Below are 10,219 nucleotides of genomic sequence, written 5' to 3' on the forward strand. Positions count from 1 at the left end.
TCTTTTAGAATTTCTCATTTTTTTGTATATTTTTACAAAATGTTTGACATGATTTACATAGATTTTTTCTTTCTTTTCCAGACATAAAGAAAAAAATGCAGAGGTCCAGGACAAGTGCCCAAGATACAATAATCAAAAGCCTTAAAATTCACACAAATTCCACAAAAACTTTATCATCCCTAAAGTGACCTTAATCCAATAAAAATGTTGCTGTAAACATTAACCAAATCAACTAAAATAATTAAATAACTTATTTAACCATAATGGATTCTACAAAAGTCGACACAGAAGACAAAAATCGACACAAGATATCCAAAGGCTATTTTATATTTTTCCTGGTTAATTATTTGCTGGTGAACCAGGTTGTGGAAGGTTGGGTGCAGGAGCCTCAGGCCAGGAAGTTCTTCAAATATGCAGATTTAACAAATGTCCCACAGTTTTTGGGAAGTACTTTAAGTTTTAATAATAATTTAAATGATAAAGACACGAAGCAGTATTTTAAACTCCTGCAGCACGAGACGCAAGACTCGATATTAGTTGGAGCAAGGTAAGGAAATAGTTAAACAAATATGGCGGATCTAGTGGTCGGTCATAAATGTCAAAAGTGTTAAAAAATATTGTAAAAAAATAACTAACAATTCGTCAAAAACTTCTCGATTTATGATAAAATGAGTATAAAGCTTCAATTCATGAACTTATTCCTCTAATTTCACATTTTTTCATGATTTCTCTATTTTTGGCAAATTTCTGTGACAGGTAAGCAAAGATTTTTTCTATTTTTGGCAAATTTATTAACGATATAATTTAAATACATAGTATACAAATCATAGATTACAAATCAAAATAAATGGTTAAATTATTTATTATTTTGCAGCATTTTTTTAAATCTTTAATATAACTGTGACAGTTAAACAAATATGGCGGATTTGGTTGCCAAATGTCAAAAGTGTTAAAAAATAACTACAATTTGTCAAAAACTTGTTCCTTTTATTGCTAATTTGATAAAATGAGTATAAAGCTTCAATTCATTGTAATATTTCTCTAATTTCGCATTCTTCTATGATTTCTCTGTTTTTGGTAGATTTCTGTGACAGGTAAACAAAGATGGCGAATTCACTTGCCGCCATAAATATTCAAATAGTAGGGTAGGGCGGGGCTAGTTGAGCAAATTTTTACTTAAACGGATGTAGCTCCTCAATGAAAAGTCTCAATAAATTGCTATACGGCTTAATGGTATTGTTGTTTATCGCTTAACAAAAGTGTTAATACTAGTTTTTGGTAATAAGTAAAATTTAAAAGCTACAGCTGTTTAAGTGCAAAAAGTCCCGTATGCTCAATGTACCCCATAGGTGGGGCAAGTTGAGCACTAAGAAAGTATAATGAAATTATAGGCTCAATGTCGATTAGTGATAAAATAAAATAAGTTTTTAGTAACCAGTTCTATATTTATAGTCTTTATTGACAGAGAAAACAAAACTTATAGTAATTTGCTTTGAATAATTAACGATTAATTAACTTAGGAATTATTTTACCATTATATTCAGTATTTTTGTTTAAAATCATTATTTCTTTATATTATTACTCATAGACTTAGCTTAAATCTTAAAAATAATAATTAATTTCTGGAAGTTAATGGCAATTGTCTTAGTGACAGAACAAGTTTAGCAACTATGCTCAACTAACCCCAACTCGGAATTTCAAAATAAAAGTGAGTTTATAAAAAAACGTGAGAATTATACCCAGAATCTCTGTGCATATTAAAAGTACTATAATTATATGGAAGAATAACATTTACCTGATTAAAAATAAATAACATTTGACTAAACCAGACGAAAACTCGTGACGAATTACTTTTTTACTTTTTGGTCTCAAAATAAACAAAACGGCCGTGAGCCTCAATCATTTGTCCAGCGGCCACTGGCGATCGCGGGATGTTTATTTCTTTCAAATCTCTATCTTTCCGCCATATAATGCCTAAACGGACGGTAAATCGTTTTCGAGATATTTCGATTGCTCAACTTGCTCCTATGCTCAACTAGCCCCGCCCTACCCTACGAAAACTATTAAAAATTGTTCGTTAACGTGTCGTTTTATAAATCTTCTCTCAATTATCGAACAGATTTTTTTCGAAATGCATCTGGTCCCTCGTTTTACCAGGCAATAGTCCGACATGTGTTGTTAAAGGTTATTTCCGTCCGCTCAAGTGTTTTGTTTCGCTAAATGCTCCCGTTCTTTCTTCTCATAAACAGTTCCGAGAGTAGAATTATTATTATTTTAATTTTAGATTAAAAATATTCTGTTCGCGGCTAACACGTGCCCCCCATGTGTATACAACATCGAAAGTTAAATAAACATAAACATGCTACGTACGAGAATTTAATATCGATTTTATATTTAACGCAACTCTTAAAATAATATCGGTTTCCGGAGAGAGACTCATTAAACCGCACCTGGAAAATGGACAGAGGCATTTGTAATTCTTATTCTCAAATATTTCAATAATCTATTACCATCTTCTAATAGAGTCACACCAGACAATTTACAATAGTGCTGCTGGTAGTACAAGTATAAATAATATGAATGGATGCAGAGAGAATTGGCCCGCTTTGATTTCAATTGAATTAAACTCTTCAAATAGAATTAGCCGCAACAATTGCCATTCCGATGGGCTTAAATGGTTGTCGTACACTCGCAACTGGCGAACGAGGGGGCCCCCCTAACATAAGACTTTAAAAGCTTCCTCTTATTGTCGCACTAAGAATCATGTGACACAGATACAAAAAATTTTATATTCCATTGAATTATATTTCCTTATTAAAGATTTAAAAAAATGCTGCAAAATATAAAATAATTGACAATTTATTTTGATTTGTAACCTATAATTTGCATACTACGTATTTAAATTATATTGTTAACTTAGAAAAAATATAGAAAAAATCTTTAAGGGCCAACCTAGGAGAAGGAAGGAAATAAGAAAAATACTTAATGAAGTAATATAAATAATTAACTAAATGATTGTTTTATACTTATTTTATCATACTAGTTATGAAATTACATTATTGACGTTATTTTTTGCAACATTTTTCACACTATTGACATTTACGTCAACAACCAAATCCGCCATATTTGTTTAACTGCCATTTTCGTTATTTCAAAATTTTAGCCTAAAAAATGCCGTAAAACAACATAAACAATTACAATTTTATAAAATAAAATTCCATTACCATTGTACATTCCATTACTACAGTCTTCAGATTTCTATAATCTACACATTATTATTATTAGAATTAAAAGTCTATTACTCATTCCTTTCAAAGCTCCTCCATTACAAATACCAGTCCCTTTTTTTTCACGGGAACACTTTTATGGCAGACATTAAATTTGAATTGAAATAGATTTCAAGTAGTTTATACTCTGCCTATTTATTTATTAAGATGTCGTAAAACTTAAGTTTAGTCTAGCAAAAAACAATAATTAGATGCCGAGAGAAAGGAGGAATTGTTTGTTAGATAATAGTGAAGTTGGCTAAATTTAAAAGAAAATGGAGGAAATTTTGATATTTTGAAAAATAAATATAAAAGAGATAAAACAAGAATAAAAATTAATACAGCAGCATTTATATTATTAATGAATATATATTGCAATTGCTTTAATTTTGTAGTAGTAAAAATAATCAATTAATAAGATATTGACTAATTATTTAAAAAAAAAAAAACTTCACGTTGGTCAGCCATTCAAAATAAGAGATTTTTCATTTGAAAAAATAAATATAAATAAACAAAATAAGTATTAACAAATAGAATTTGCAAATGAATTAAATAGAACTTTCGTCTTATGAATAAACACATTGCAATTGTAATTTCGATATAAAAATAATTGAATATTGAGTAATTATCAAAAATTCTTCATGTTGGTTAACCTTTCAGAATCAGAGAAATTTTTGACGTTTGAAAATTTAAATTTGAATAAATAAAATAATTGCAGATATGAAATAAAAATAGAAACTAGCTGTAAGTGGAATTCTGTCTTGAGGCAATTATGGCATCGTGCCTTAAGGCAAATTGCTGGAACTTCCCGCACCGTAACGAAATGTTCGAAGAATACTGAATGTTTTCAAATAGATTATTATAAATATTGTAACATTGTGTAATATTTATAAGAATTATATAAACCGAATTGCAGAGTTGAAATTATTTGTAAAGTATATTAGAACTATAGTCAGAATTAAAAATAGAATCTGAAATATTTTCGATATACAAAATACTAAAAAAAAAAAAAAAAAAAAAAAATTGGAACAAATTTTTTTTCAAAATCAATTATTTTGTTAAGACTAGCGGAAAGTTCTTTGAATCATTTAAATCGGACGCTTAGTTCTCTCAAAAACTGCCATTTTTACATATTTAGCTCCGTATCTTCGAAATGGCTGGACCTGCCTTTGCCAAAAAGTAATAAACACTTCTCCCAATCATTACTAATTGAATGTTTTTTAGATCATTCAAATCGGATACTCCGTTCGCTCAAAAATTCGATTTCTATTTTCTGCACTCTTTGCTCCGTATCTCCGAAACGGCTGGACCTGCCTTTGCCAAAAACTAATCAGCTCTTTTTCCTATCAATAGGAATCGGATGTTTTTTGAACCATTCAAATCGGTTGATCCGTGCGCCCTAAAACGTGACTGGAAATTTGTATCCACACATACATACACACACACACACACACACACACACACCACACACACACACATCCATTTTTTCTGAGGTATGCCAAAACGTTCAGAAACCTTCAAAACGTCGAGAAATGTAAAAATTTTCAATTCCGATTTTCGGCCCATTACAATAACTTACCCTACGGGAAGTTAATAAATAAAATAGTACGTCTGTATTATTAATAAATATATTGCAATTGTTATAATTTCGAAATAAAAATTAAGTAATTGAGGCATTAATATCAAAACTTCGTTTAAAAGATCAGAAAAAACTTTGACGTCTGAAAAACCAATTATAAAAGTAAATAAATTAAATATAAAAATAATTATAATCGCACTTTAATATTATTAATGAATATATAGCAACTGCCATAGTTTTGAGAAAATTAATCCTTATCTTTTCTATTTCCAGAAACGCAGTGTACAATCTAAGTCTTCCTGATCTGATAGAGAACAAAAATCAGGTATGCATAATGTTTTTCCATAAATTTAATTATCCTCAAGTTAATTAAAATCGTGTATTGTAATTAATTTAATTTTATTTCAATTTTCAGCGTATAGAATGGCCTAGTAGCGGTGCACATAGAGAACTTTGCTATTTGAAAGGAAAATCAGAAATAGATTGTCAGAACTACATACGAATCGGTAGGGATAAAATACTAAGGACGTTATTTTACTAATTAAGACTCCATGAAAGACTATTTTTAATGAACTCTATTTTCGACATTTTCAGGAGCCCTAGATACGTCCAACGCCCTCCTGGTCTGTGGCACAAACTCATTCAAGCCCTTGTGCAGAAGGTATCGCAACCTGAACAACAATGGTATCAATTCTGGGATCAATACTAATAATTTGCCACAAACAAATATTACTGCCAGCAGTGAAGCACAAGCTTCTAAGTTACACGAACAATTCGAAGGCATAGGAGTATGCCCTTATGATCCAACGCACAACTCCACTGCTATTTATGCAGGTAAGATAAAAGACAATTAGTGCAGTAAACGGGGAGGAAAAAGGGGTATAACCTCTGAATTTTTTTACTTTACTTTTTTATTAGGTTGATCTTAACCTCAAGTTTAAAACTGAAAACAATTGGGGTTCCGCCACCACCCCCTTGGGAAGTTGCGATCCCTTAATAAATGAGTGGATATTGAGAGCTGTTTTATCGCTAGTAAACGTTTTCAATGTTATAGGATACAATTAAAAAATATTTTTAATACATTTATCTTGTAATAAAATCATTTTCAACGTATAAAGTAAACTAGCTGTAAGTGGAATTCTGTCTTGAGGCAATTATGGCATCGTGCCTTAAGGCAAATTGCTGGAACTTCCCGTACCGTAACGAAATGTTCGTGGAATACTGAATGTTTTCGAATAGATTATTATAAATATTGTAACATTGTCTAATATTTATAAGAATTATATAAACTGAATTGCAGAGTTGAAATTATTTGTAAAGTATATTAGAACTATAGTCAAAATTAAAAATAAAATCTGAAATATTTTCGATATACAAAAAACTAAATTAAAAAAAAAAAAAAAAAAAAAAATTGGAACAAAATTTTTTTTTCCAAAATCAATTTTTTTGTTGAGACAAGCAGAAAGTTCTTTGAATCATTTAAATCGGACGCTTAGTTCTCTCAAAAATTGCCATTTTTTACATATTTAGCTCAGTATCTTCAAAATGACTGGGCCTGCCTTTGCCAAAAACTAATAAACACTTCTCTGAATCATTACTAATTGAATGTTTTTTAGATCATTCAAATCGGATACTCCGTTCTCTCAAAAATTCGATTTCTATTTTCTGCACTCTTTGCTCCGTATCTCCGAAACGGCTGGACCTGCCTTTGCCAAAAACTAATCAGCTCTTTCCCTATCAATAGGAATCGAATGTTTTTTGAACCATTCAAATCGGTTGATCCGTACGCCCGAAAACGTGGGCGAAAATTTGTATCCATACATACATACACACACACACACACACACACACACACACACACATCCATTTTTTCTGAGGTATGCCAAAACGCTCAGAAACCTTCAAAACGTCGAGAAATGTAAAAATTTTCAATTCCGATTTTCGGCCCATTACAATAACTTACCCTACGGGAAGTTAATAATACTTTATGTTTTCTATCTTGATCATCAATTTTTTAACCCTTTTTAGACCCTTAAAAACAACCTCTTGATGAAAATTGTTTGAAAAAATTATTTTGAAATTGAAAGAAAATTAAGAATTTCAAAATGATATGAGTGTTATTTCAATTTCTCGGAAATAATTACCATATCCATAATTTGTTCAACTCTTAAAACTACCCTTGAATAAAAATAGTTAATATAACACGAGTACCCAGTATAATTTTGTCTAAACTCGTATATTTGTTCTTGTTACTGCAATTATTAACCTTTCATTTGACTATAATGATATAAAGCTATATTAATTTATTTAGTCAATAGTTTTGGGCACCAAATACTGCTTACTTATACATTTCTCGAAATATGGACACAATTCGACTAAATTGCGATGAGTTTTCGGGTCATAACTCCTTTAATTTCGACTCCATCACAATTTGTAATATACCATTTGAAAGGTTAATGAAAGGGCTACAACTTTTTCATCATATTTTTTTCGTAACTCCTCTCATTTTGAAACGGCGAACGGTTAAGGGGCTCGAGAGAGACTCTGATTGCGCGGCCGCGCACTATTTAAACAATCATAACTCTGTCAATTTTTGTGTGTAAGGAAAATAATAAAAAACAATAATAAGCCAGAAAGATCCGTTTCATTTTTATCTATATGCATTTATACGTATCTTTTATTCTTTTTGAGATATAATGAAAATGAATTCGATTTTTAAAAAAATCGGAAAAAAAGTTTTTATAAAATCGTGAGTTTTCTGAAAATAGTTTGTACTAAAGTAGTGAATCTGCTAGAACCCATCAAGATGTCTATAATGGAGTGAATTCTGGATGGAATGTGAATTAATCTAATTTTGGTGGAAATGGCACTTATTAAACCATATGATTTAAAAAAAATAACATCGTATATGCTTCTTATTTGTATGATAGCTCATTCATTTTACACGCAAAAAACTTGTAACAGCACTCATTTTAAAACTTATGTTGAGCACTATAAAACTAACAAATAACGAATTTGCTTTTTCAAATCTTGCTTAATTTTTTCCTAGAACACTTGATGTAATACCGATTTATTAAGATTTTTATTGACATTATTTTGTTCATTACATGATTTTCGTTAAAATGTATATTTTAGGAGATATTTGCAAAGATACGAAGAAAAACGCCAAAAATATATGAATTTTTAGTGGCCAGTAACTTGAAAAGTATTAGTTTTTTTTTTGAAAAACTATAGAAGACATTTTTTTCTTATGATTAGTTCTTCTATCGATTTCCGACGTTATTTTGAAAAAATGTAATTACACAATAGAGAAAAGGTGTCATCCCGCCGAACCCGAATTGTTTTCACTTTTGAACTTGAGGGTAAGATGAACCTACTTCCAAAATTTCATGCAATTCGGAGCACAGTAAAAAAATTCAGACCCAAAACGCTCCGTTGACTCCACTAAATGTAATATTATAATAGAACTAGAACCAGATAATAATATTTGTTATGTTATTAGATGGAGCGTTATTTTCGGCAACTGCTGCAGATTTTAGTGGAGGAGATCCATTGATCTACAGAAGTCCCCAAAGGACTGAACGATATGACCTGAGACAACTTAATGATCCTGCATTTGTGGGTTCTGTTACATACGGAGAACATGTTTATGTATTCTTTAGAGAAACTGCAGTCGAACACATGAATTGTGGAAAGGTAATAATACCTTGATGAATATAAATAAATTAAAAAACAAATTTAATACATTTATATATCCTTTATCCAGGTGGTTTATTCCCGTGTGGGTCGCATATGTGCCTCAGACAGAGGAGGTCCCAGGCATTTTGGAGACCGTTGGACAAGTTTTGTGAAGGCTCGTTTGAATTGTTCAGTTGCTGGTGATTATCCATTTTACTTCGATGAAGTCCAGGCTGTAAGTGGACCCCATAAGGGTGTACGTGCTGGTGGAGTGGAAAGCTCGGTTGTATATCTAGTAGCTACAACAGCACCTTCTGCAATTGGAGGCTCGGCTGTGTGTGCTTTTGATATGGATCATGTTGCCAAATTATTTGATACGGCTTCGTTCAAACATCAACCGCATGGGATTAATTCTAATTGGCTACCAGTAAGATAAAAAAAAATTTATGTGCTTTTATTTAGACAAATGGAGCAATGGTATATTATGTTTCTTTTATCCAGGTGCCTCCTGAGCAAGTTCCAGTACCCAGACCAGGTTCTTGTTTGGAAGATTCTAGGACTCTATCAGACAATAATGTTAACTTCATCAGAGCACATTCGTTGTTAGATCCTGCTATTCCTGGTTTAACAAGGCATCCTTTGATTACACGAGTCAGTTTGTCACACAGGATGTTCAGTATTGCTGTTCAACCACAGGTTGGTTGCAGAATTTAAATTAAAATTGTACTCTGGTGTATATATTAAATATTTTTAACTTTTATTTAGATAAGAGCCTTAAATGACAAAACCTACGACATGCTGTACATCGGCACGGATGATGGCCGTGTGTTGCAAGCCCTAAATACAGCCCTGGCAGTGTCCCTAAATGCAAGCAATCCTATTTTGGTGTCCGAATGGCAATTGGCACCACAAGGCGAACCCATCAGGGAACTAAGAATGGCAGGTGCTGCAAATAACAGATTTTTAGTTGCTGTAACTGATGAAAGAGTCCTGGCAGCAGATACAAGATTTGTTTGCAAATCAGCTTCCAATTGTCGGTGAGTACAACACTGCCACATTTTATACTACCAATGTGCTGGAAGATATATTTAACGAGTTTTTAATTTCCTAGTGAGTGTCTACAACTAAGAAATCCTGAATGTGCCTACGACCGACGCAACCAAATGTGCATATCTCTACAAGATCACCCATATCCCAACAAAGAACGCTTCCTACAGAGTCTAGACCCTGAAGACTACCAATCGGTAGCCAATAGTGATGCAGAACTCTGCAAAAAGTCTCAAACATGGCCAGGAGTGCCTGCTTCCAGACGAAGACCTGATGCCAACAAGGGTCGTGATGAGACTGGACATTCTGGTGATGGAAGCGGGGAAAACAAAAGAATTTCATCGGATGAATTGGATAATGAAATCGTTATTGAACTTGTAGGCTCTAGAGCATTGGCTGATGATGTTGGAGTTTTGAGGAACGGAGGAGGTTTGAATGATAATGGAGACGAAGAAAGGATAGGTAATTGGAATCTTTCTTATATCTTGCTTATATATTTCATCATATAAATAATTAAATTATAATAACAGTTTTGTGTGATAAAGCTTAATAGATAATATTAATCAATAAAATTCGCTCTATTCAATTTATGATCAATAAAAACATTATATTTATTAATTATACTTGCAATAAATATAAGAAATTAACT

General features: G+C 31.7%; 1 protein-coding gene across 1 annotated transcript; it reads left to right on the forward strand.

Moving 5' to 3' along the window:
* Positions 1-263: 263 nt before the first annotated feature.
* Positions 264-10,032, forward strand: LOC113374449 (semaphorin-1A-like; the record flags this gene model as incomplete). Its single annotated transcript, XM_026614491.1, has 10 exons — positions 264-547; positions 5,119-5,170; positions 5,261-5,351; positions 5,440-5,529; positions 5,599-5,679; positions 8,348-8,541; positions 8,612-8,950; positions 9,025-9,219; positions 9,289-9,560; positions 9,635-10,032. Coding segments are annotated over exons 1-10 (1,996 nt in total), but the record flags the coding sequence as incomplete, so codon positions are not given.
* Positions 10,033-10,219: the final 187 nt, after the last annotated feature.

Source organism: Ctenocephalides felis, unplaced genomic scaffold (assembly GCF_003426905.1).
Source record: "Ctenocephalides felis isolate EL2017-DRISC unplaced genomic scaffold, ASM342690v1 CF-g0.4_SCAFFOLD_01790, whole genome shotgun sequence".
Taxonomy (NCBI): domain Eukaryota; kingdom Metazoa; phylum Arthropoda; class Insecta; order Siphonaptera; family Pulicidae; genus Ctenocephalides; species Ctenocephalides felis.